Source organism: Gopherus evgoodei, chromosome 22, assembly GCF_007399415.2.
Source record: "Gopherus evgoodei ecotype Sinaloan lineage chromosome 22, rGopEvg1_v1.p, whole genome shotgun sequence".
NCBI lineage: Eukaryota > Metazoa > Chordata > Testudines > Testudinidae > Gopherus > Gopherus evgoodei.
The window spans coordinates 10,680,852-10,708,117 of record NC_044343.1 but is presented as its reverse complement, the minus strand read 5'-3'; the positions used below and the strand labels follow the sequence as shown (position 1 = coordinate 10,708,117).

Below are 27,266 nucleotides of genomic sequence, written 5' to 3'. Positions count from 1 at the left end.
CTGCATGGGATCTCTCCCTGCACTCTCCAGGCTGCACCCTGCTGGGAGACAGCACACACGGAAGGATGCACTGGGACATGCTGAGCCCCGACCACCAGAGAATGCAGGAAGAAGTATGGTGCAGCCCCCATGTGCTCCCACAGCATCCCTGCTCCCTACAGAAAGCCCAGCATCTGGGCTGCAGCACCCAGGCCCGCAGCTACCCTACCCACAAGCAGGTTTACAGGGCTGCACCTAGGAAAAGTACATCCCAGAGCAGCAGCTTCCTTCCCTGACTGCTGCCTTGCAAACCTGCCTTTTGCCAATCCGTGACTGCCTGATAATAGCAACCTTTTGGCTGGCAACCAGAGTTAATAAACAGAATCAACTATCCTCTACAAGCTACTTTTACTTACATACATGTAATACTCCGCAGTGAAAGCACTTTATAAATATTAAATGTTAGAGAGATGTTCCTATTTCTCATGCTTAGCTGTTAAAAGAAAAATCCTCTACATACGCTTGCATGTTAACAGTAGGTAACAGTTTTACTCTCTTGCCTTTCAATAGTGCTTTCCGTTCACCCATCTGAAAACACTGTAGTGTCTCTAAGCCTCAATACTCCTGAGGGAATTAACTCCCAATTTACCACAGGTGAAGCTGAGGCCCAATGCAGTTAAGTGTCTCAGAGCAGCCAAACCCTGTGAGCTTATCATGCATCTGCAATCTTTGGTGTAAGTTTAAGGTCTGGATTCAGGTGATTAGGTGAGAATCTCAGCTTTCACAGTCACAGAGAAAAGCTTGAGAATGTGACCACACTGCAACCTAAAGGTTCAGCACCCAGAAAGCAAATAACCCCATACTATAAAAAATAGTAATTTTTAAGCCAAACGTCATTTTTGAGCATTTGGGGTGGGCAGCCCTGGTGACATCCAAAGTACATCAGTCTGTGGCAGAGCCAGGAAAAGAACATAGGTAGCCTGATTCCCAGTCCTATGTATTAGCTACTAGGTAGCACAGTCTACCATTACCTGTAAGTACAGTTACTGGAGAGTGGGTACATTTCCAATCAATCAATCAGAAGGTCTACCTAGCATGCAGACTAAGCAGCACCACCAGATACAGCGGCAAAGCTACTTTCTGAAAAGTAGCTCAGTTAGATCTTCCCACATGAGGGCAGTGGGAGACTAGACATACTGAGACCCACAGACAGAGCTGTAGACTGGCCATACCAGGGGGCAGCTGGAATGGCACAGGTATCCCATCATGTACCGATGACCCTTCTGGCCGCAGCATTTTAGCGTTGAGAGAGTCCAGGACATTTAATTCCATGCTTTTCAGGAAGCTAGTACTCTTGTTTTCGAAGATCACGGAGACAGTGACTTGACTATCATTCTGGAGGTTTCCTTGAATGTCGTATGTCTGTGAATTAAGAAATCACAGGGACACTTTAGAAGCTGCTGACAGTACACACTGACAGGCTTCAGACAGCAGCAGATTGAACACCGTTAGGGATTACACACATCACTACTGCTGGTCAGCTTGGAGGCTTCATTTAACTGCACTGCAGGACATTTAAGCAGTAGGATCTACCCAGACTTTTGTGCTGATAACTAAAGGGACAGGGATGGATCTTGCTATGAACATCTGCCTGGTAGTTTCCAGCTGCTGGAATTGGGATGGTTCTCTACTTAAATGCTGCTTATGCAAAACTGTTGCATCAGTAAGTTGTCCCAGGGCTCTCTCTCAAAAGTGCTCCGAAAATGAAAAAGAAGGAGGGAAGTTAGAGAGACACACTAACAACTGAGTTACTCACCATTTTAACGTATGAATTTTCAGCAAGAAGGCAGTAACTGGACATAGGCTGAAAAACAAGCAGGAAGTTATATAAAGAGCCGTGTGTATGAAAGAGCACTCAGCTCTCCAAAGCAAGCAGACCTCGCTCACAGGCACAATTCTGAACAGAGGGACATTTGCTTGCACTTAACTGCAATAGCTCTGCCAGAGTGAGAGAATATCTCATAGACTCATAGACTCTAGGACTGGAAGGGACCTCGAGAGGTCATCGAGTCCAGTCCCTGCCCTCATGGCAGGACCAAATACTGTCTAGACCATCCCTAATAGACATTTATCTAACCTACTCTTAAATATCTCCAGAGATGGAGATTCCACAACTTCCCTAGGCAATCTATTCCAGTGTCCAACTACCCTGACAGTTAGGAACTTTTTCCTAATGTTCAACCTAAATCTCCCTTGCTGCAGTTTAAGCCCATTGCTTCTTGTTCTATCATTGGAGGCTAAGGTGAACAAGTTTTCTCCCTCCTCCTGATGACACCCTTTTAGATACCTGAAAACTGCTATCATGTCCCCTCTCAGTCTTCTCTTTTCCAAACTAAACAAACCCAATTCCTTCAGCCTTCCTTCATAGGTCATGTTCTCAAGACCTTTAATCATTCTTGTTGCTCTTCTCTGGACCCTCTCCAATTTCTCCACATCTTTCTTGAAATGCGGTGCCCAGAACTGGACACAATACTCCAGTTGAGGCCTAACCAGCGCAGAGTAAAGCGGAAGAATGACTTCTCATGTTTTGTTTACAACACACCTGTTAATGCATCCCAGAATCATGTTTGCTTTTTTTGCAACAGTATCACACTGTTGACTCATATTAAGCTTGTGGTCCACTATGACCCCTAGATCTCTTTCTGCCATACTCCTTCCTAGACAGTCTCTTCCCATTCTGTATGTGTGAAACTGATTGTTCCTTCCTAAGTGGAGCACTGTTCAAGTTTGAGTGTCAAAGGCAGCCAACTACTGGAGGCAGCACAGACACCTCTGTTTACATTTAAGGGACTCCCAATATGAAGAAATTGATTGATTCCCTTGAACAAGGGAATAGGCTTAAATCAAAGCCTGAGGCCTTGTCTGGGCTTGCAGTGGCACACAGGGTGTGTACAGCTAAATGCCACAGTGAAAGACGCCTGGTGGGGGAGGCAGCAGTGAGCTGCTGGAGCCTTTCCTTGCTGCCTGCTGTGTCAGAGCATTTCCCTGTGGCAGTAGGACACTAAAAATAGCAGTGTAGACACGAGAGGCACTGTCTGGGCATCAGAGAGCCATGCAGGGTATACAGGGATCTGGTGTGTATGTATTCTACTCACCTAAGCAGTGCCTCACCGTGTACACTGTTATTGATACCCGTGCTGTCTGGGTGTGCAATGTCTGTACTCGATACGCTGCTGAGAGTGCAGACCTACCCCGAGAGGCAAAGCAAACCAAGAGCTCACATGGATCATATCTGAAGAGGCAGAAATAGTAGTTGAAATAAGAGACAAGCCCAAAGGGCAGCCGTCTACCATGGGCTCACTGATTAACTCAACCAGCTCAGCAAAAGCCCCTCAAAAAGAGTGCTTAACACAGCCACTGTTGGCAACCAGCCCTAGAAATTGCTGCTTCATAACCACATGCCTCTGAGCAATCCTGAACACCAAGGTTTTCAAGCCTAGTTTTTCTCTCCATTTCCAATGTGAAGTGAGTTCTCCAAGCAGCAAATGGGAAACATTTGCTTAGTTGAAACGTTCTCTAACTCTGAGGAGGAAAGGACTTTCGGCTAGAACAGCGCCAGGGCACTGTTCCGTGGAGAGCTGGCTGGTCACATGATGGCTCCTCACTTTGCAGGAAGAGACAGCTAAATTCACTAAATTCTCTCCTAATTAATTATCCATAGAAGCAAATTCTGCAGTTGCCTTAAGGTCATTTGATGGGAGGGTCTATAAACCATGCTAAGATGCTGGGGAAATGGGTACAAGTGCGGCCCTGGTATAATGTAGCAAACACACCTCCCCCCTTCTCTAAAGACGCTAGAGCTGCCCAGTTCCTCACCGGTAGTGGTTCATCATCTAGCGTTCCATTCTGTACCGACTCTGCTGGTTCTTCCTCACTGTGATGATGCTTCTTCTTGGATTTCTTTTTGTCCTTGGATTTCTCCTCCTTCTCCTTCTTGTGCTTTTTCTTCCTATGCTTGGAGGATTTCTACCATGCAATGGAAACAAGCATCAGCAATGTGCTCTTAAAAACCACCAGCTTCCCTAGTAGTAATACTTCAGCTCTAGGCTCCTGCTCTACACCTTAGTAATAATCCTCTTCTGGGTTCCCAGTGAGGACTGCTGCCTGCCTCCTAGTTGTAAATCCCCCAAACTCAAGGCAGTGTGGTACAAGCAGAGGTCTGAATCCTTAAACTGGAACATATGGCCGTGGGTGGAAGCTCAGGGTTGAACATGGTCAATTAATTACCCCTTTGCTATGAGCCATAACCGAGCCTCTAATGATTAGAGGTTCAGAGATCCCTAGGGGCAGGTTATCCTATCACTGTACCTACAGCAAAGCTTCTTACACCTTCCTCTGAAGCAGTCGTACTGGTCATTGTTGGTAGCAGGATACTGGACCAGATGGAGCAGTGGTCTGATTCAGTCTGGTAGTACTTACGATGAGATCACGACCACTGGTGTCAATTCTTTAAATCACTCACCTTTCCTTCATCATCGTCCTCTTCTTGCTCTTCCTTCTTTGCATCTTCATTCTCCTCAGGTTCAGCTAGGACAGTGCTCCCCTCAGGCTCACTCTGGACAGGAAGCAATCAGAAGGTCTATGACACTAACTGAATGTAGATAACGCAAACAGTTAAGTCCTGGGTAGAATGGATCAATTACTGCTGTACTATCTTAGAGCTGTTATTAAAGGTCTGCTAACGTTTGTTTCAGGGGTTTAGGATTTGGGACAAGACAGCTGCTCCAGGACACGACACACAAGGTCTCATCCGAGAAACAACCCTGCTAAAAAACCCCATTCCTCTCCCTCCTTAAAGATGTCAGTTGAAAGTGTAACAGTAGGTTCCTTTTTTCAAACCTTCCCTATGTCTGACGCCGTTACTATTTCTAGCTCTGATTCCACACTGCAAAGCAAGGCTTTGGCCAATAATCGAATGGCAAACTCTTCATGGCCTAGGACTGGTAGCCTCTCCCCCTGTTTTGTCTTGTTACTGCTAAGCTCTGGGGGACCTAGGCACATCATGAACACTGCAATATCCCTAAAGAATGGGATGCAGTGAGGAAGGCATGTAACCCTCCTTCAAAACCCAGGTTTCCTTGATTTGCATGTTTCCAGACACACTCAGCTTGGTAAGTTAGTCTGAAAGGGTTAGCGACACGCTGTATACAACGCAGAGAGCTGACTCGGCATACCTCTTTATTTCCATGCATTTACAGGTGCTTTTCACAGCTATGGATCTCCCTCTGTAGTTGGGCTTGAAGCCTCACCCTACAGAATAACTGTTAATTGGAAGGGACTAACTTCCACTGCCTTATAGCAAAGGGATCCTGGTAGGACCATCAGAAGGAGCTGGAGCCCTCATCTCTCTTTGCACTAACACTGGAGTTCATTTCAGAGCTTTTAACTGTACTTTCAACCACAAGGAAAAGCTTTTGGGGGGGGGCGGGGGCGTGCTAACAGACCTACCTGTGTCTGTGTAATGGAGGAGGGAGGTGGGGCAGTGGAGAGCCAGAAATCCAAGTCTTCCTCCTGACACACACCAAAGCAAACAAACTTTTACCATTGCATTAACATTAGTCTGTGGATTTACGTTTTAACATTTGCACTATATTGCTTTCACATACAGCAAGTTGCGTGAAATGGAAGATGCTGCAATATGTGTAGAAATGGGGAGAACAGATGGCTCGGGGACCTTAAAGCGAGCTCAGGACCTATTTAATCTCTAGCTCACACTTCAAACCTGGCCCTGGTTGGAAGTAACCGCAAGTCTATCATTTGATGGCTGTCATGAATTCAGTTGGTCAAGTCCACAGCTTCATAAAGCCACCAGGACAATTAGCTTTAAATAGCACCTTTGAACACAGTCTGAGCAGAGAGGCTAGGGGCAAGTCAGTCTGCAGGCTGAAGTACCCTCTTATCCCAACAAGTGGTCTCTCTAGGCCATAGACCAGGGACACTGGCTGCAATGTCTGGGGAAGCTTCTGCCACTGCTGTTCTCAACGTAAACTGGTCTGTGCAGAGAATATTTGAGTCTTCAGTGCAGCAGCCAACAACTGGCCTCAACTTTTGCCAGCAGGAAATTCACTTAATCTTTTAAATAAAAAAGTGGAGTTCAAGTGGTGATTTTGCTGCTAAAGCAGCTCACTGTATTGACATTTCTTCATTAGATCCGTGTTGGGGAGGAGTTTGGTGTGTTCTGCCAGGGGGCGAGTTTTGAAGGCTATCAAGGCTAAGTAGCTGTTTACTTTTATTGTACTTGTAACTTGTGGCAGGGGCACCTAGGCAGGTGCTGCTTTTATTACTGTAGAAATCCAAGGAAGTGAAACAAAAGTAAAAATAATAAGCTGTGTCCCCCCTAGTACCAGCCACAACTGACCATTGACACGGAAATACCTGGCAGTATATGGCCTACAGCAGCACGTTTGAAACACTGGACATTTCTTAGACAACTACCTTTTTTCCTTCTTCAGTCACCTTTTTTTCTCTCTCTTTCTTCTTTTCCTTCTCTCTCTCTTTTTCTTTGTGTTTCTTTTCCTTCTTTTTGGGTTTCTTGCTCTTTTTTCCTACTAAGGGAGCTTCTGTGTCTGGCGATTTCAGGTTCTCAGCATTTCTGTGTCTCTGCACAGGTAGCTTCTCACTATCCGCTAAGGGTCTTAACAAAAGATGATTAGTTACCTTCCAGTGAAGGTAGTTTCCCTGTTGCACAGAGCACTTACTAGATTCCCAGATAAGTTTCTCCTCCCCTCCCCCCATACGCCCAAACCACTTCAAAAAAGATCATACAGAATTCTCCTAGGATCACATACAAAAAATCTCAATTGACCCACACTTCAGAATCCCAATAAAGGCTCATTTATGCAACCACACGGACTGTGCCTCCAGGCATTAGAAGTTAGATGAGCTGGCTACTGTGAGTGGTCAGCCCTGGGCACTTCAATACCCTTAAAAGATAGCGACGCACTTGCAGATTAAATAATGCTTACTGAAGAACTGAAAACACACACAGAGCATTCATTATGTTGCAAACCTATAAAATTATCCTTGAGGAACCAATGAAGATGTAAAATAGGAGGAAACATTTGCAATAGAAATGTGACAAGACAAGCTATGAATTGTATCTTACGAAGTGATAGCCTGGCTCAAACAAATCCTCAGGACAAGGACTCAATGTTTCTTGTATTTGTATAGGTTGTGCTGTGAATCACAAGCCCCAGCATTAATATTAAAATGAGTTTGCACTCTAAACTGGAACACCCATATCACAACAGAACTGTGCCTAATAGTTTGGCTTTATATTCTATGCCCAGAGACAGTATGACAGTAACAGGGAAGCTGATGTCATATTTAAGGTGAGATAGTTAAGAGTTCATGGACTCAGACAACCAGTGCCTGCGGACAGTAGGGAGGCAGGGTGAGGGCAGCCGGCTTCTGCAGTGTTCCTGAGCATGCTAAGTACAAGTCAAGCAGAAAATCTAGAGTGGGGCGGCGCGGGACGGGGGTGGGGGGGGAGTCGACTGTTACTTTGAAACACAGACCCTGTAAAACACAAATGATCAGGTCTGATCAAGCAGTCAACAAATCTCAGTCTTAAAACAATTTCATGTGTAGTTGTATGGTGACAGAGGTCATGGCTCAAAGAAAACCAGTAAGGATGGGAGAGTCTCATTCATAATTTGGGGGCTATGATTCTAATACATCCATGATTCTGGAGCAGTTCACACTGCTCACTGGTATCAACCAACCTTTCAAAGAAGACCATCTATTTAGTGAGATACTTTTACCTGGTAGGCTTCCCTGAAACCAGACTCTGTGTGCATGTGCATCACAGACATAGCAGTGCAAGCACAGGGAGAAAGAGAGAGGACAGAGATATGAGAAAACGTGACAGAAGAGCACAATGCCTGTGTGTGAATGGGAAGAGCATGAACAGAAATGGTGTGACGGCTCAATGAAACCTCCTGGAACACTCCATTTAGAAATAGCTCTGCTCAGTGTTTTCCACACTGGTCTATTTAGCCTTTGCATGCAACCAGCATCTTTCCTGTTAGGAATTCATTTCTTATTTATTCCTCCTGGAGTCAAATAGAAAGAAGACTACTTCTCAAAGAATTCATCTATTTCTTCATGAAGTCTGTTCTCCCCCATTTTTTAATTGTCCGTAAGGGAAACGTAGAGCAGGCTCTAAACAGAACAGCTATCAAGGTTCTGCAGAAGGCATCAGTGGGTCCTAAACCAGCAACTACAATGAATCCAATATCATGATTCTCCAGAACAGCAGAAAAACCTTCACAGGCAACATTTTAGAATTGGGCTCTGATGGTAGCTATTAAATGCCCTTTGGGGGTTTAAGATTTCCAGCAGGGCACATGAGGATCCCAGCATTCTACTGCTCCCAACTCAATGGGCTGGGATAGATTGGCTGGTGGAAGGAGCTGCCAGCCCCATCAGTTGACCTGCTCTCCAATAAAGCATTTTGAAGAGCTGCTGGGAAGAGACACAAAGGAAGGGCAACTGCTTAGTATATGTGCAGTTAATAAGTGTGTGACTCTCCCCATTTCTCATTCCTTCCAACACCCAAACAGGAATCCAGCCATGCTCTGAACTACTACTCATGGCAGAGCTGATTCACTACACTCCTTGCAGCAGGGCTCTGAAATCCCAGAAGAAACAAGCTCTGTGTGTGTGTGTGTGTGTGGTGGTTTTCCGATGTGCACAGATTAGGCCAGGTGGCAGTTGGCTCAGGGATGGGTGAGGACTGATGGGCTTTGCCAGATTGGCCTTCGTATCTAGTGCAAGCAGAACCTAGACCCTACGGTAGGAGCTTTAATCACCATAATCTTTGTAGTCCTGCACTGACCTCCAAGACCTCATGTAATCTGGCTAACAGGCGAGAAAACCCACGTATCACAGTTTTGTACTTACTTATCCAGATCGATATCAAGTGCCTTATAGGGATCGTTGGGATCTTTGTCATCCTCATCACTGGGCAATGCATTCTAATTGGGTGGAGAGGAAAAAAACCTGACTATCCGCTGAAGACATAAGCGGAGCACAGTTCTAGAACAGTCCCATCCCAAATTCAATCTCACTGGATTGATACAAGTGACACAGACCTCCTTACACAGTTAGACATGAGCAGTCACATAAACTGTACAATTTAATCCAGCAGTCAGGCATTCATCAGATGAATTTATAGTAGAACAACCATTTTTCATAAACCCCAGTATTTCAGTTTGGTTTTGATTGGAACGAAGACTGCAGGTACAACTAACTATATCAGCAGAAAGCCTGCTGATTGGGATGCAAGTTAAACTCAGAGTGAAGCAGTGAGGCATCATAAATGAAATCGCTCTGTGGGTAGCATTATTTCTACAGCAGACGTGTATTGTGGGTTTAATATCAGTTATTTGTTTTTCTATTGGGTCAACTGCAGCCTTTTGCTCTGTGCACCAATAAACTTCCCATCCCTTTAGCAGGAAGGTAAAGGTTTCACTGGGGAAGCAGCAGACGTTGCTATTCAACCAGCTTTGCAAAGAGAAGTCAGGACCCCCACATCACAATGACCCAGTAAGGCTGACATCAGAGTCTAATTTTTAATGGGAAATGGGGAACCTTAACATATGCCTTGGTGGGACACAAACAAGCCCCACAGTTCAGACTATGGAGTAAGCAACTGACCTCTGGCATCTCCTCCGTGATGATGTCCACATGCTGGGCTGGGGCAATGTCCTCGTCGCTCTCTGTGTGCAGGGAGTTATGGCGGCGATGTTTGCCTTTCTTCTCTTTTTTCTGTTTTTTCTTTTTCTTGTCTTTCTCTAGCTTCTGTTTATGCCTCCGCTCCTCCTCCAGTTTCACATACTGGTCAGACATGGGCATTCCTGAACACATGAATGCAAGTTGCTCTCAGGTAAGAGTTGCTTACAGGTTGACCATCGCATTAGAAAGTTAGGAGTTAACACGTTTATTTTGCCCCCCAACTTAGAATCCCAAAGGATCAAAGCCCCACACTACCCTTTCACTTCCCAGCTGTCCACAGTGACTTCAATAAAAGCCTCCTCCAACCAACTTCACATCCCTTTGCAAGCCAGTGGACAAAATTCTGCTCCCATTCTCATCCACAACTGTTGCTGACTTTATTGGGAGTTAGACGGATCAATGAAGGAAGAATCTGGCCTCGAGACTACTCTCAATCTGAATATTTGACAGCATTTTTCACATCCTTGGGAAACTCTTCATTAAATCCTAGAACATTAAGGCTGTAAACCTGTTATGAAAGAAGTCACTCACGCAAAGCTGCTGTGTATTTAGAAATTCTCTACCATGTGCTGCACTTCAGCCATAGTTTTTCAGCTCTGTATCCGCTTGCCATTCAGAAGTGGCCTACAGCTCAAATTCACTATCTCCAACCCATCAGCTCTGATCACAGCCTTTTGTTTCAGATATTAAATCGCAGAGCGTGGACATTCTGAAGATGAATGTTTCCTGACAGAATATTGGTTTGTTCTCATATTATGCAGTCAGCCTGTGTATTACACCTAATTGTAGGGTTATTTTATTATTTGTCTGAACTTTAACACTTAAAGGAAGGCTGCCCTTAGAACCATGGTTTCAAAAGGCATACAATCCTGCAGATTGCAAGTTTAATAGCACACTCAGAAGTGACAGGCAATGTGGAAACTCGACATTCAAGACTAAAGCTGTCTGCTTATCCTCTAGAACTGAGAGGAAGTTACTATTCTTTTGTTGCTGAATTATTAAATTCTTCATCTCCACTTTGAAATTGGTTTGGTCAATGTGCTTACCTGGAACTTTTAAGGGAACAGAAAGGTCAATCTGGACCACAGGTATATGCTCCACACCTGGAGTGTCTTGGTATTGCTGGGAAAATGGAAGATTTGATACATTAGCATTGACTCTACAATAGGAGAGCACACTGAGTTATTGTCCCTCATTTCAAAGCTTGATTAGGTACATCAGCCTATGCTGATGTTCAACCAAACAAGAAATCAATTCTGAGTTATTATATTTCGAGTATCTTCATCAGAAACATTTGAAAATGTCTCCAAAATAACAGTTTAACCTGTGAAGTGAACATTTCATAGGGCAGATTAAATAAAACCTCCTGAAAAACTATTTGGCTCACAGGTGCTAATCGAGTCACAACAGGTGCATATGAAATGTGATTGTTTTAACATTACTTGTTACAGCTAAGAAAAGCACTGAACTGATGGTGAAAATCATGTGAGGAAGTTTCTACCGCTTACCACCTCAGAGGTAAATGCTGAGGTCCAGGACACGGGAAATGGGGCAATGCAAAGCCCCAGCTCAGGGAGGAATGGGGAAAAGAAAGAGGAGGCAACAAATCAATTTAATTAACGCTCCTTTGATGCTTCTGGTCCAGAGAACAGACACATTGGCTGGCTTGAATGCACACACAATGTATTGAATTAACTGCTGAAGTTCACTGCTGCTGACTGCACCAGGTGCACTCATCTACCTCACCCTTCCTCTACTGCTCACGAAGCTCAGTTTCTGGCAATCTGCATACCTGGCATGTTGCCAAGTGTATTTACTGCATCATTTCAACAGAATGTCCGACTGCCTGCACAGGAATTTCGCGGGAGGGAGGAAAGGACTTTTGATAAAATTAATTATCCTGATCTACAAAGGAAAACATGTATCCAAATTATTAAGCCAGTGGATTCACTTGACTTATTTTATTTTGTGTTCTTTGCAGCTATTTACTCCACTTTTACTGGCTGCTCTTCAGAGCTGGATTCTGAATTCTAGGCTTTACTTAAGAAGTTTGTAAGATGATTCTCAACTTCTGTCTAAAGGGAACAATTACTGGTACAGCAGTTCCCAAACTGCAGCCTACTGGAGACCCATGGAACACTGGCTGCTCACACTGTGCTGACTGCTCCTGCCAGCTGATTCTAGTGGTTTTCGGGCTCTTCAACACAAAGTAGATCTATAAATAGCTGGAGACAAGGAGGAGTCAGTCCCAGCTGCCTCTAGACTAGAGCCCAGTGCTATATTAAAGCAACCAATTGGAGATGCCCTCAAGAACCAAAGCTACTAGCCAGAGAGTCCAGTGATTCAGTAGAGAAGGGGACATAGCATTTGAACACTATGCCCACAAAGCAGTGGGAGTCAAGGATCAAGTGAGCAGGGCAGCATGCACACAGCAGGGGAGAAGGGAACCAAACCACAGTAAAGCATGAGAGAAGAGGAGGGAAAGAGGACCAAGTAAACACAAGAAGGGAACAAGAAAGGGGACCAGCCATGCTGGAAGGGGCAGATCTGGAGACCAAAAGGAGATGGTAATTTAAAAATTATGCATTAAAGATCACCAAACATTAAATATCGTCCTTATGATACTCTGCCATGGAAGCAATTGCGACAACGATGTTAAGCTGTTAAAAGATCACAAATGGGGGAGAGGAAGTGGTTGGAGTGCTCCCAAAGAGAGGGAAGAGATCCACAAGACAGTTTATTAAGATGCGACTATGAAAGTCTGAGAGTCCTTGTACTGTTACATACACAGACAGTGAGAGAATTTTTTAACAAGCTAGACTTACCTTCTGTGGGGAAGGAGAGCTTTTAATATAAAATGGATTGTTTGCTTGTTCCTGTTTCCGGACTTCTCGGCGCTAAAAAAAGTATTTGTAGTTATAAATTTGAAGATTTTTCTCTGCTTTATTTCCAAACATTACGAAGTATGTTCTTGCTGCATATTGGTAACACTGCAAACAACTCAAGAGGCTCTGGGAAAATAACTGGGTTCTAAAGCTATCTAGTTCTCAAGTTGTGTAGTTGCAACAGATACTAGAAAACAGCTGATAGGGAGCACTAACCTAAAAATATCCCTGCCCTCTGTTCTTTGGCTTCTCTGCTAGGAGAGATGTAAACTTCCTGAAGGCAACAAGGTTTTGATGTCAGGTTGCTTCTATCCCTATTTTGCAGTTGTGGTGGGAAGAGGGAATTATTCGAGCCTAACAATTCTTGATCAAAATGGAAAAATGCCAGAAGCAGGGTGTTATAGGTATGACAGTTCTCAGCTGCACTGCAAATAGGAATTGTTACGAGTTGGCAAATTCTGGACAGGTTTCAGAGGAGGCACCTTGGTGTCAACTCCTATTTAATCCCTGCATCTTCCGGTGGTACAAATAGCACACGTTGCAGGGATGGGTAGTGTGACAAAAGTATGTGTGCGCTCACGCAGTTTTTGTGAAAAACATAGGTAACAAAGCCCAACACAGAACTGCCAATATTGATCATGTCCGCCTCTAACAGACTTCGTACAAAGTGACAAGCCTCAAAGTCAACTGCAAATTGAGGAGGGTTGCCCATCTACAGTAAATAAAACCCACACTCCTATTTCAATTGAGTGACTCTCTACTGGGTAGAGTGACCAGGCATTTCCTTCAAAAATTATTTATTTATTTATTTTTAAGTCTGTCCATCTTCTTGACAGAGGTCAGTACTATACCTGCAGAGCTTACTGGTTAGATTTTTTGGAAGAGCTCAGCACTCCGAACTTGGGCTAAGTTTGGAAGAGATCTCAGCTCCCATTTAGACACAAAAGTAAGCAGCTAGCCTTTCAGAAGAGCTCTGCACATTGGCTGCTGAGTCCTTTGGAAAATCTGTTCCAAAAAAACCTTTGCCCTCAGCTCGAGAGAGAAAGGTAGCATGGACCAAGACAATATTATAATAAGAAGTATGGATCTGCATGCAGGCTCTGGAGCAGTTTTCCATGATTAAACAGTTGAATGCAATGACTTCTATCCTTATTCGCTTTATAAGATGTTCCCAAGTGGGGAGAAAGGCATAGCTCCCGTCTATGTTATGCAGCTATGGCAACATTTCCAACTTCTCTAATGATGCGGCTATACCATTTTATCACACTTTTTAAATACATAAACTGTATTTTTATGTTCACTTACCCTGGCCAATTCTTCCTCATCAATCTCTGGCTGTCTATGTCTGGAATGCCTTTGCTCCTCATCATGGAAAATTGTTCTGGGTTTTTCATCTTCGGACTCGCTATCTGATGGAGGCTCATTGATCCAGGCATCAAGGTCCAAACTGGCAACAATTGCAACAATTATAGACGCAGACTCTAAGGTCAGAGTATATTTACTTACAACATAGAGCTTTGTCCACATGCACAGCCATGTGCAGTGTTTCTAGCCATTCAGAGTTAGCTTTACTATTGGATTATTTAACAGTTTTATTTATTTAAGCATTTGCAGACATGTAGGAAGGCATATTCCCATTTTCTAAGAGCTTACAGTTAAAAGACTGTAGGGGGGAAATCTTACCCTTCCGGAACTGGGACTTTTTTCTGTGCTTTAGGAGCTACTGGGTTCAGTTCGCCTGCAAACAGGGCTATCACTTCCTCGGCTACAGGCACCTCTTTTATTTGTAGCTTCTGAATGTATTTAATCAGTTGCAAAATGCAAGAAGCCTGGAAAACCAAATACAAAAAATGGTTTAAGAACTAGTGTCAATGCATTGACAGTCACTGAACCAGAAAATAGAGTAAACAGCTGCAGTAAGATATAGCATTTTATAATTTTATAGACATTCTTGAAGCTACAGAGACGGGCTGAGGAGGATTACAGGAGGCACTGTGTGCTGCTGGATTAGAGCAGGGGTTTGACAGTCAGGACTCCTTACCCAGCTCTCCTACAGACTCACTATGTGACCTTGGGCATATAACCCAAACTGTGCCTCCTCCTCCCCATCTGTAACATAGGGACAATGCTTATCCACTCTTACTTAACACTCAGATGCTAGGATGAAACGCATAGTGGGCAGGATTTACAGAAGCTCCCACAGGAGCTCCCAGCCCTATACATAAAGTAATGTTGATGCCTCAAGAATACATTTAACACTACATACAAATTAGAATAACTCTTGGTGTGCAGGTCACTGAATACTGAGTCTCAAAGGGATTTTTTTTTTCTACACTGCCTACTCTTTCTTACTATGATTTCATGGCTTAGTTGGCAAAGCTGACTGTACTGGTTATAAATGTCAGAGGATTTTTTTAAAAGCACGTTTCATTATGCACATAATTTTCACTTACTTTGTTTAATCTATACTCTATGCCCTCTGCTCCTTCAATACACTGTAAATAATGGCCTTTCAGTCCCTTCACCTTGCACCTTGATTCAGTTGGGGCTGTTTAACAGTCCTCACTCGGGGTCTGGTTGGGGAGTGTGGCTTAGTCATCATGGTCACAACCCCTGACTACCAATGGGGTTGTTGGGAGGGGAGTCCAAGTCCTCCCACTCCAACCCAGGGCCTTGGCAACCAAAGCTGTCCTCCCTGGGCCTCTTCCTCTCACCCTCCCCCACCCCAGTTTACTCCAAGGTTTTCCCCTGGTGGAGAAATCCAAACCAAAATAAGAAAGAGGTAGTTACCAATGTCCAAGGTCCACTGGATACTTCCCTCTCTGGTTGTCTCTGGGGTGGGTCCTCCCTTTCCCCAGGCAGCTATGTCAGAGCTTTTAGGCTTCTCTCCTCTCTGCACTGCTGGAGCCAGAGGCTGCAGGTCTGCTATCCAAATGAGCTAATTCCCTGTCTTTTAATTCCTCCAGCCGATAGAGCATTTTGCTGCATGTGGGTTGGCTGATCCCAAAATAAACCCTTAACCCCTTGTTGCCCAATGTGGGGTTTGTACACCCCATCAGAGGCTGCGAGAGTTTTTAGAACGCTGACTGACAAACCACTTCAGGTATCAAAATTTGTAGCAATTCTTTCTGGAACACGCAGTAATGCAGTGTTTGCAACAGTCACCTCTTTTCAAACTGCCTGCTATGAAGAGTTGCCCTCCAAAGGTGTTCAGAAAGGGTGATAAGTGTGGCATGGTATGAAATCACAGAGATTGACGCTGCTCAATATGCAAACACAAACATAGCATTTATAGATTTAGATCTCTGCAGGACTGGATTGGGCTGTAACTGCATATTGTTTGTGTGTCTTTAATTGGACCAACTTCTGTTGGAAGGTACAAGCTTATGAGCTACACAGAGCTCTCCCTCAGGCCTCAAAACACTTGTACCTTCCACCAACAAAGGTTGGTCCAATAAGATACTACTTCATCTACCTTGTGTGTCTCATATCCTGGGACCAACACTGCTGCAACTATTTATATAGACTGAGTTCGGTCTAATGGTTAAAGCACAGGATTGCGAGTCAGATTTGGACTCTGCCACAGTCCTGCTGTGCGAACGATCTTGGGCAAGTCATTCAATCTCCCCATGTCTCAGTAGCCACATCTATAAAATAAGAATTGTTTACACACCTTCATCGCTGAGGTATGCAAGGTACGTAATGCCAGAGAGATATCGTATGACGGTATTTATATAAAATACATGCATGACCCATGCAAGATGATGTTAATTCATTATCACAAATTAAACCAATAGTAGAGGTTTAAAGATTGTTTTGACAAAACCAAAGATAGTTTTGCTCCCTTACCCTCTCTTGTACTTCTAGATCCGCACTCTGTACAAACTGAGGCAAACGGTCGATCATCAGCTGGGTAATTTCCTGGGCTGCCTCTTTCTCCCCAGCTTGCTCCTTCTGCTGTAGGATGGATGCATAAAGCTTTACCATGTTCTGGACATAAACTGCCTGGATGTGGCCTGGTAGAGTGGTAACTTTGGGCCTCAGCATTGCTTCTAAGGTCTGGTTTGATTCCTCAAGGTGACTGAAAGACATTGAACGGATGCAGAGGAAGGCAGAAAGAGAGTGGCGTCAATTTAAGACGCTTGACAGTTCACCAAGTTTCATATAAATCTACAAAAACTGTTTAGACGTTACAAAAATTTCAGCAGAACTCTGTGTTGGCCTAGCTCTATTCCCAGTCAGATAGCAGCATTTTTTTTCCCCCACACAAAACCAACAAGGAGTCTGGTGGCATCTTAAAGACTAACAAATTTATTTGGGCATAAGCTTTCGTGGGTAAAAAACCCATTTTTACCCACAAAAGCTAGTCTTTAAGGTGCCACCGGATGCCTCGCTGTTTTTGTGGATACAGACTAGCATGTCTACCCCTCTGATTTTTGTTTCAGACGCATCACTAAGGCTATGATTCAGTCATGGGTATTTTTACAACAAACAAAAAAAACCACAGCCTGTGACCTGTCCATGACCTTTACTATAAATACCTCTGACTAAATCTTAGCTGGGAGGCCTCTGAGATGCTGCTGCTCTGGGTGGCCTCTGGGGCCAGCCAGCAGGGGCCACACCCATGGCCCATCGCACCGGCCACTGCTCCGACCGTCCCCGGAGCCAGCAGTCCCACGGGCCGCTTCAGCTGGTGCCGGGGCCAGCTACACTGGCTGCTGCAGAAGTGACGGAACCCAGGATTTCTGGAGAGACACATGCAGCCTTACTCATGATTGCCTTCACAACCAGAAGGGATGGAATATTTGGGTGAAATCCTGGCTCCTATTTAAAATCAATGGGAAATTTGCCAGACTTCTGTGGGACCCAGATTTCACTATCTATTCTAAATGAAATTTTAGATCCTGAGGAAAGTATAAGGATGCGTAAGAAATCCATTCCTGTCAATCTCGTAGGTGACATAAGGGCTCCCCTTTTCATTAACTATCCTTCATCTTTGCTTGTTTTGACTGGCTGATGGTCTGCTTTTAGTCCAGTACTGTTTTAATCTGTATTATGACCCAAGTTTTTGGAGATGAGCACAAGAGAAAAAAATAGGACAGCAATATATATATACACATCAAGTCCATAAATGCTTGATATCTGCAATTTTTTTTTAAACAGTCCCAGATTACACTTATAATCTTATGTAAGCAATACTACTTATGGTTCAACTCTGCAGAAGGGGCATTTTAGGTTCCATTTCAGTGATATCTATTAAAAGCGTGCTCATTTTTTTTTTTAAATAAACATTCACTCTACAGACTCAGTCTAGGATTCAACAGTAAAGCTATTTTTCCCCCCCATCTTATAAGTCACCAGTAACCAAGGTTTGGTTATACCTGTGCACATCTATTAAACAGAATGGAACTTAGTAAGTGATATTATTAATGCATAAGAAAAAACAGAATCCAGCTCTCACACAGCCAGTTTTTGTGGATCAAGTTACATTTTCCTATTTAAAAATAAAGAGAGTCTCTTCCCACTGCTGTGTGGTAGACTTGCACAAAAAGGAGAAGCTGGCTGACTCTGTAGGGGAAATTATACATAAAATTCTGTCATATGCAGAAAGTTATCAAACTGAACAGGAAAGTGTTCTCTATTACCTCTTATGCCTCTGAGATTTGAGTTGACTGTATCCATTTAAATCAGACCAAGATTTATTTAGTTAACACCACCTTTCCCAGTGAACATGCATGCTGCCTCTGCTACGTTGCTTATACTGATATCCATCCCTTACTTTCTCGGCTGGTAGAGATATGGATGCAAGAGACACGGACTAGCCCAACAGCTTTTCAAATGCAGTAGCCATCTTAGGTAGGAGCAGCTGCAGTGGTCACTCTGAAATACTGCTTTGTTAACTTTATGGTTCATGTTCTGAGCTTCCATCACCCAAGACACCTTCACTTTCAAGTGACAGGAGTCTCAATCTGCAAACATTCTGCTTTTCACCTTTCAAAAGTGATTTAAAAACTCTCCTTTTGCACTTACTCTGAGAACTCCCCACAAATCCAGGCAGCGGCATAAAGCACCTCACAGATGCCGTTCCTCTGAGTGTTGCTGGCTATCAGATGGGCATTGTCCAGGAGCATAGCCATCTGGGAAACAGCGAACTTACGAATGGCTTTAACCCTGATAGCTACATCCAGCATCTGAGCTGCTATAAGGTGACCGTGCCGAGTACCTTCCAACCGGGTCAGTTCCACCAGGATGCTTATGTACCTACAGGAGATGAAAGTGATACAATTTTAACAGCAGGGAAGCAGACATCACTACTTATTTCAGAGTCTAGATGCAAAAGTACTGACCATTCAAAGTTTGTGATGTATTGGTAGTTGGATTGACTACATATGTCTATGATTTTGGTCAGCAATTCATCTCTGTATGTCGTCCCTTCCGCTTTGTCCACGTGAATCATCAGTTTCTTCACTATCTCCATCAAGTTCTTTTTGGACACCTGTTTTAAGAGTGAAATGAGACATGAGCCACAGAAGGTAATGCAGACTTACCGCCAGGTCTTTCCCATTTCATAAATGCTGAGGAAAATAGTAGATACTTATTAGATGTACCTGTATTTGTTTGTGGGTGAGACAGGTATTAAGAACACAGAGAGATACTAACAATATCTCTGGCTCTGGACTGCTGTACAATTTAGCTGCAATCAGAGACTGAATGTATGTGTTGGGGCACATCTCAATAGCATTTGTGCCAGTCTAAGGGCTGGACACCTGTCATTGGACACTTGATCTAGCAGAAGTTTATCTGCATAAGCCCAGGACTGAACTTGGTAAGACCCTGACCACTAGATCAGAATAATGTTAATCCATAACTGCAAGGATACTATGGGGATTTGTTATGGATATCATAAAAATCACATTTTAAATCTGAGGCTAACCCCATACACTTTAAGAGCCTTTTTAATTTTCAGTATTTTCCCAATGACTGCTCATTCTGATTTCTACCCCTTAAAGTGCATTAGAGGCAGAAGTGTGACGATGTAAACATGATACTACCACTTTAACAGATCTGCCCCATGCATGTATGCAGAGTCACATTTGACAATCGAAATGGCTATTACTTTTCACTTCTATTAGCAATACTAATCCAATACAGCTCTGCAATACTGAGCCATAACAGAACTCGGAATTAGTATTACAGTATGGCAATGGCACAGAAATCTGAAGAAACACAGCTGATTTTTCAGCTTCTGGTTGCAGTTTGCCATGTCGACGACTTGAAAAGACTATTTTACCCTTGTAAACTGAGCAAGTTTGATAGACTTATGAAAACACCCCTCTGACCCAAAAAACAATGCTAACTTTTATACACCACTTATCAGAAAATAACTGCACTTTAACTTGCTCTGGGAACCTAATAGATTGACATGTAGCAACCAGTAGGGAATTCAGTGAAAGTCTGTGACCACCAGTGTCTGCAGTCATATCACCTCAATCTATGATCACAGCACATCTCAGGCTTGATCAGCATATAGATGGAGACCTTCCAGGAAGCGCAGGTACTGCAGAAGTGCTGTTGATGACGCAGTATATGGCACTTTTCCTTCTGAGTCAGTGTTCCAGCAGAATGCTAGGCAGCACTGCTGGAAGGGCTGTCTTTTGAATATGTAAAAAAAAACATCTTGACCTCTTGTCAAGACTCCCAGGCAATTATAACTTGGTTAGATACTCTCTGCCCAACTATGAAAACAACCAGAAAAACACTTTATATGGGATACAATATTCTTTACTTCCACTGCCAAAATATCACAGCATTTTAGGAATGAAGTCTGCCACAATCCACCCATGTGAATGTATTTTTATAGAGATTTTTGGATGAAAGGCACTTTATACACCAAGGCTGTAACCACAGTGCCTTCAAAAATCTACAACAGGGGTCTCCAACGTGATGCCATCTAAATGCGCCCGCGTCCTGGCCGGCAATGGAGCATCCACCAAAAAGCTGCCAAATTTCCGTGGCGACGCTTCTCAATGACGCCACTTGCCGCCGCCAAGTGACATCATCGAAAGGCGTTGCCGCCGAAACGCCACAGAAATTAGACGGCATTTTGGCAGATGCTCCACCGCCGCCACAGTTCTTCATCTGGCACCCGCCAGACGAAAAGGTTGGGGACCACTGATCTACAAGATTATCTCCACTAGGCTGTATTTCTTTAGTCTAGCCAGCATTGTTAAAACTTCCTCGAACAGTAGCAACACACACAACACACATGCAAAGGAACAGAGGCACAAGCACCTGGGATGAGATTGTGTGTTGCACCTCAAGGCCTCAGAGGGACATGGTCAGGCATGGCATATTAAGGTGCCTTAAAACCAACTTTGTGTCCTGATCGGATGCAGCTCCTCAGCTGCAGCATAATTTAGGCAGCCCTGGACTCGTGTTTGAGTTACAGCATCTATAGTACAGACAGTACTGGTGCCAGGAATTTCCAAAGCACTGTATGCTACAGCCCTCACTCTCAACACCCCGCCGGTTATCTGGTTTGATCTATGCCAAGGCTTGCAAGGGGTCTTCAGAAAGCAGCCTTATAGATTCTTCTACACTGCCTGTGATCAGGGGAATCTTTCCATGTCGGGTCAGCCCCTTCACCCTGCATAAGGGGGCCAAAGTAAGGGCAAGGATCTCACCCTAGGGTTTGTTTGTTGTTGTTTTTTTTTTAAGTGCTAACTAAGGAGGGGGGAGGAATGCACAGAAACATACCATGCCATATAGGAGATCTAAAGCTCTGAGTCGGATGGATTCATCCTTATCATCCAAACACTGGAGAATGAGATCCTTGTGGGATTGAACTGATTTAGGATGAGTTTTCAGGATTTTGGACATTGCTAACAAACCCAGGTACTTCACTGTGGGGGGAAAAAAGACAAAATACAATTTTTCCACATATAGAAATACTGTATTGTTTCTTGCAAGCACAGGGGATTTTAAGATGGGCTGACTTTCCCATCTAACCTCAAATCCCAAATACACTGTTTGGGATAAACTTTGACAGAGGGAGCACATTTACCAGTTAGAAACCAAAAAGAGCAGCCTAAGCTTCTATTTCTTCCTTTGCCCTCCACATGTATACTTGCAGCTGAGTCACACCCATTCAGGTTTTGCCATCCCTAAAGAGTGGCAATAACTGTGGCTCTTTGAGATGTATACATGCACTCAATGTGTAGATTATGGCCAGCAATGTTGGTTGGAGGGTTTGCACCCTACATGCCCTGATCACTTTTTTTCACCCTCAAAGCCAGAAAATGCAAAGCAGGGTCCACCATTCCTCCATAGCAGCAGAGAAGGAGGGCAGGTCATCAATTCCATGTGGAAAACACATCTTGAAGAACCACAGTTATTGCAAAATAACCATTCCTCTCGCAGGTTGGAGCTGGAGAGGGTTCCTGATACAAACAGCACCAGTAGCTGGTACCATAAAGGAATTAACGGCTGCAGACAGTAAGAGACTCAGGCTGCAAAGGCAAAGCAAGATCACTCTGTACTTAAAATTACTATAGTGCCAGGAGCATACGTAGTGCCATGTCAGCATCAGGTCATCTGCATTGCTTGCTGGATGAAGTGCAGATAGCTGCCCAAGATGGTACCGCATGTGCTCGGTGGCTGGGTTCTGTCAGAGTGTTAGAGCTACTCCAATAATGCAAACAGAATTATCTCCTGTCCATGTGTTCCATTCTATGCATCTGAAGAAGTGGGCTGTAGCCCACGAAAGCTTATGCTGAAATAAATTTGTTAGTCTCTAAGGTGCCACAAGTACTCCTGTTCTTTTTGCGGATACAGACTAATACGGCTGCTACTGAAACCTGTATACTGAAAAGGGGCTGCTCTCTTCTGAAGATGAGGAAGACATTTATAGTTCTTGCTACAGATGCTTGGAAAAGATGCTTCACTAAAAAGGATTTAAATGGTGTTGGCTAACTTATGCCAATGCATTTCCCAGCACTAACAAATCTGGCAGTATTGGGTTTTACCATTAGTCTATGGAATAACTAGCGTTTCTTGCTTCCTCGCTGGAAGATCTATAAAGGGAAAACCCAGGAGATGGAGAGAAAATTATTTTTTGTTTCAGATCTAACATACCATAAATGGCACTATTATTCATCTACTCAAAAAACATCTAGTTGTACATGATAGTTTATGATTTTCACTATTCATAAATATGAAATTCTTTAGTACCAATTCAGACAATACTGGGCGTTCTACAACACCGCTCATTGCTTTTAATACCACTGCCACTTAGCCCCATCAGATTGGCCACTGAAGCCTCTAGGAAAACAAGCAACACTTACAGTTCTGATCTGAATCTTCTATTAGTATTCTTAACTTCTGAACACAGAGCTGGAAAAAAGTGCAAGTCAGGATTAACATGAGCTTTGAGAAGACGACTATTTAAAATATTCCCTTAATGGAGATTACTCGTTATATTAGGGTGAGTGCAATACATGACAAAGCAGTGTTACCAGGATCTGTGACCACTGGTAAGACAGTATTGTTACATTAATGGATCATAAGATGAAGGGAACATGGCGCTCCAGTGATTGGATTCTGAGTGGCAATTCATCAAAAGCAGTAGCAAAGCCTCTCAAACTGAATCTTGTTCTTAGGCATCTGGCCTTCCCTACTCCACACACCCTTGCGATAGGGGAAGCAGAAGAGAGCACACAGAAGCTGAATTTTAGGTTCCGAAACTTCCTTTCCTCTATCTTAGAAATAACTAAATAAAAGCCAAACAATAAGCAAGGCTGTCCGATTAGCAGGTTCCTACTTCAAATATATGGACTATTTCTCCCCCCCCAGTTTTCAGAATAAATAGGTATAACGTGGCAAAATAAGAACATTAAGAGAAGTGCTGTACCTGGATGCTGGCACTGTGATTGGGCATCCCAGAGGATAGAGAGATCAACACTGAAACACACAAGCACTAAAGTTACATTTGTTCAGCACAAAGTATAAACAAGATAAAACGTAACACACAGTATCTGGCTTAGCCCTCACATGAGGATGTGTTTGGTGGTCTCACCCTATTGCTTTCTGGTAGCCACGCACAAAAGTGCATGGTTTGGTACAATGTCAACACAGCTGTGGCATCTGTTCAAGCAAGGCCCCAAGAATAGATTAGCATGATATTGCAGAGCAAAGGGAGGCATAATGGGGGGGCTTTTACAAAGCCTCCCAAAGAGTTCTGTTTTCATGATGCCTTGCTCTTGCCAGGTTAACTGTAGTCTCCCTTTTACAGTTTCCATCTAGCAACCCAGACACTAATTAAAAGGTCACCAGTGACTGTACTGCTGGATTTTTGTCTGTAGTTCCCTGAAAACATGAGACAGCAGTGAATCCTACTCCGAGTAATTACATTAAACCCAATCAAGTTAGCAAGAGCCTCAGAAGGCAAGGCAGGTTTTACTACTGATTACAGTGGGCATTTGTGCAGCTTTGGCAGTGTATGACTCCATGGCAAACAACTTAGAGCCATCACGCAGCCTGTCCTAAAGTGCACTCATGGGTATTAAAAGGCAGGGAGAAAGCTCCTTCTTACTCAGCCAGTCAGCTCCCTATGAGTATTCAGGCATATCTGTGGACTGTAGTCAATTGAGAGTTATTTCTCTTTACTCCCACTAACCCTGCAGAGCCAACATTTCTGGGAGAGGGTGCCGGATTCTACTCTGACTCATGCATCCAGAGAACTGGTGGCTTAGTTTGAGGGTCTGTGAGCATGCAAGTGTGGGAGGGTGCTCCACTTGGTACATAGCTGAATACTGTATTTGCTGGGTTTTGTGGGTTTGAGTTGTACATTATTTAAAAGAGTTTGTATATTATTATTGCTAGCTAAGTTTTGTTTGCTTTTATGCTTAGCAAGTTTGATTTATATTTTGCTAGTTTATCCCCAATATATTGAAAGAAAGGGATTTCCGTTTCAATTACATAGTGAGGCAAGTTCACTAAGCAATTTCATTTGGTTATAGTAAGTTAATTGAAACTGTAGTTAAAAAGGGATTTTACAGCTGACGTTATTTAACTGCTGCCAAAGTTAAACATGCTCTTTTTTAGGTTATGAGTTTCAGTTCTCACCTGCTATCACTGTGTTCACACATTCATACAGAAGAGACATGGCTGAGGTGCTACAGGGAAGAAACAAATCAAGTATTTCAGATAAAGAAAAAAATCACATTATGAAGAGTTCTCAAACACAACACTTTTTATTACAGAGAAAATTACTAACCTTTTCCTCCCTCCTCCATATATTTTGAACTAGATGAAATAATTCTTATTCTTCAAAACATTCAATACCCAGTCTTCATTGAATCCAGTTAAATTTATGGGGGGGGGGGTGGTAAACAACTAGTTTCTCAATCCATATTCCTGATACTTGAGAAATCCACAAGGTTCTACTTTACACCATTTTTTTCTCTGGGAAACGAGTACGCAATAGTACCACTTTGAGTGGTATAGGGAAACTAAAACCTCAAGATCTCAGCATCAAGTACAGATCACTGACCCAAAGTTGGCTAAGAACTGAACGAATATAAGGGTGGGATCAAATTAAGAGCACTAAAACATGTGAAACATAGGGCTAGTAGAAAGCCCTGAAATCTCTCTTCTCCAATACCATTAAATGCTGCTCAAGCAACTGATCCTTTCAGAAATTTACTGGATTGTGTCCATTACTCACCTCTACTAGAGAAAAATCTGTTTCTTTAAAAGTAATTTTCCCAAAATGCATCTCTACTTGGGTCCACTCCCAAAACTTCTGCCTGCTCTCAATTCTTTGCATGCAGCATGCTATCTCCAACAGCACTTTACATAGCTGGTGTCCTCATTTATACATGGTGGAAACTGAGGCTCAGAGGTGAAGTGACTTGCAAGAGTCAGTGAGCGTGATAATGGTAGGAGTAGAACCCAGAGGGACAGTGCACTGAGGTAATTAACTACCAAGTTCAATCCTGATGTAGCAGTCACAAATGACACTATAAAGATGACTCAGCACATAGGGTCTAAAAACCCAGTACACCCAGGTCCAGGATAAGATTTTTGTATTGTCTACGCTGTTCGCAGTTGGTGGCAGGTTTCTTGCCTTATGCATTAGATGACACTGGACCAGGAACATCATGACTAATATGATGGAAACCAACCAGCCTTCAGGTTAAAGTCCTCACAAATAATTAAATGAATAACTATTGCAGGAGCAGGATGAGGAGGTGGGAAGGAGAGGGGGTGTAGATATACATACTGTCCATCTCGCTTCTTTTCTTGAAGTAGTACTAAATTTGTATTTTTGCCAGTGCTGCAATGAACTGAACCCTCTTTAGATATTTGGATGCAAGCTCACTGGCTGTTTGAGAGAGAGATGGGTTACAGCAGACACTTTTCGTTCCTTAGTCTACAATTAGGAACAAATGGGCTTCTCTTCTAGCAGCATGAACAGTGGAAGCTGAGGTAATGCTTTAATTTAAAGTTACTAACTACACTTAAGACAATGATTGCAGGTGAACTAGCCACAGAGTTTCAACACTTTGGGTCTGACTGCTCTCGAAACTAACTTGAGTTAACTGACTGCCAATTAATTCAATTTAACTTTTTGTAAATGCTACTCTGGGCACTCCAGACATGTTTGTTGTTTACCCTAGGGCTCAACTGAACCCTCTAGAATAGAGGTATCCTTAGTAAATGGCTGCAAGAGGACTTTGATGTGAATACATTCCACAATATCTATAAAATCTGGGAGATCAAACAAAAGCATGGTGCACATAGATGGACACAGAACCCATGGTGACAAAGTCTTTTTGATGGAGATACTGACAGCACAAAGCAACTGCAGCCTCTTTTTTGGGTGGCTGTAGAAGGACCACCTAAAGGAAGCCACCACAATTCAAAATGCAGGCAATACTGACCAAGCAATGGACCATTTCAGAGCATCCCTGTCACCCGGGACTTCTATGGAGCTCTCAGAAAACTAAAGCTCAGTCTGCAGAATCCCTGAGGAAGGGTAGTGGCAGCTGTGTGACCTGACTTCCCTCCTGCATCTCCCAGGAAAGAATCTCTCTGGGACACGGCATCCACTGTAGACATAACAGGTGCAGGGTGCGCTTCCCAGCCCCAGTAGGGTGAAATCTAGGTCTGTGCACAATTTTTCAAGCCATTTGACCAGTCCCTAGTACTGGCTATACTGTTAACCTTAATAATTTTTATAATCCATGGGCCTTTAACATTTAACTCTCATTAAATACAAAATTAAGCTTCCACCGCAGAGCAGTCTCAAAGAATGTTAAATGGACAGACAAAAAGTGGTTTGTTCGGGTATCACTCCCTCCACTATTACAGATGATACTGTACATGTTTGATTGAGAACTTGCTCACTCACAGCTCACCTGCTCTCGCCTCAACATAATCAATCAATTCTATCACGATCACTGCAAGCCTTAACAGAAAAGATCCCCTCCCCCCCTCTAAAACAGGGGTTCCCAATCATAGAAAGGCAGGACTGGAAAGGACCTCAATAGGTCATCTGGTTCAGTCCCCTGAACTGAAGCACGACTAAGTATTATCTAAGCC

The 27,266-nt window shown here is 43.4% G+C and overlaps 1 protein-coding gene across 2 annotated transcripts in view; it reads right to left on the bottom strand.

The window, feature by feature from the left end:
- The window catches only part of AP3D1 (adaptor related protein complex 3 subunit delta 1), a 71,055-nt gene that overhangs the window by 6,032 nt on the left and 37,757 nt on the right, over window positions 1–27,266 (bottom strand). For both annotated transcript variants that reach the window (XM_030540843.1, XM_030540844.1), the window contains 19 exons: window positions 24,786–24,835; window positions 23,572–23,621; window positions 23,006–23,054; window positions 21,420–21,565; window positions 19,010–19,158; window positions 18,693–18,923; window positions 16,512–16,743; window positions 14,346–14,491; window positions 13,968–14,109; window positions 12,603–12,674; window positions 10,824–10,899; window positions 9,700–9,899; window positions 8,944–9,017; window positions 6,475–6,673; window positions 5,488–5,550; window positions 4,502–4,594; window positions 3,856–4,005; window positions 1,796–1,843; window positions 1,212–1,401 (listed from right to left, as the gene is read on the bottom strand). In XM_030540843.1, the coding sequence (XP_030396703.1) occupies window positions 1,212–1,401; window positions 1,796–1,843; window positions 3,856–4,005; window positions 4,502–4,594; window positions 5,488–5,550; window positions 6,475–6,673; window positions 8,944–9,017; window positions 9,700–9,899; window positions 10,824–10,899; window positions 12,603–12,674; window positions 13,968–14,109; window positions 14,346–14,491; window positions 16,512–16,743; window positions 18,693–18,923; window positions 19,010–19,158; window positions 21,420–21,565; window positions 23,006–23,054; window positions 23,572–23,621; window positions 24,786–24,835 (2,360 nt within the window). The remainder of the gene's footprint in view (window positions 1–1,211; window positions 1,402–1,795; window positions 1,844–3,855; window positions 4,006–4,501; window positions 4,595–5,487; window positions 5,551–6,474; window positions 6,674–8,943; window positions 9,018–9,699; window positions 9,900–10,823; window positions 10,900–12,602; window positions 12,675–13,967; window positions 14,110–14,345; window positions 14,492–16,511; window positions 16,744–18,692; window positions 18,924–19,009; window positions 19,159–21,419; window positions 21,566–23,005; window positions 23,055–23,571; window positions 23,622–24,785; window positions 24,836–27,266) is intronic.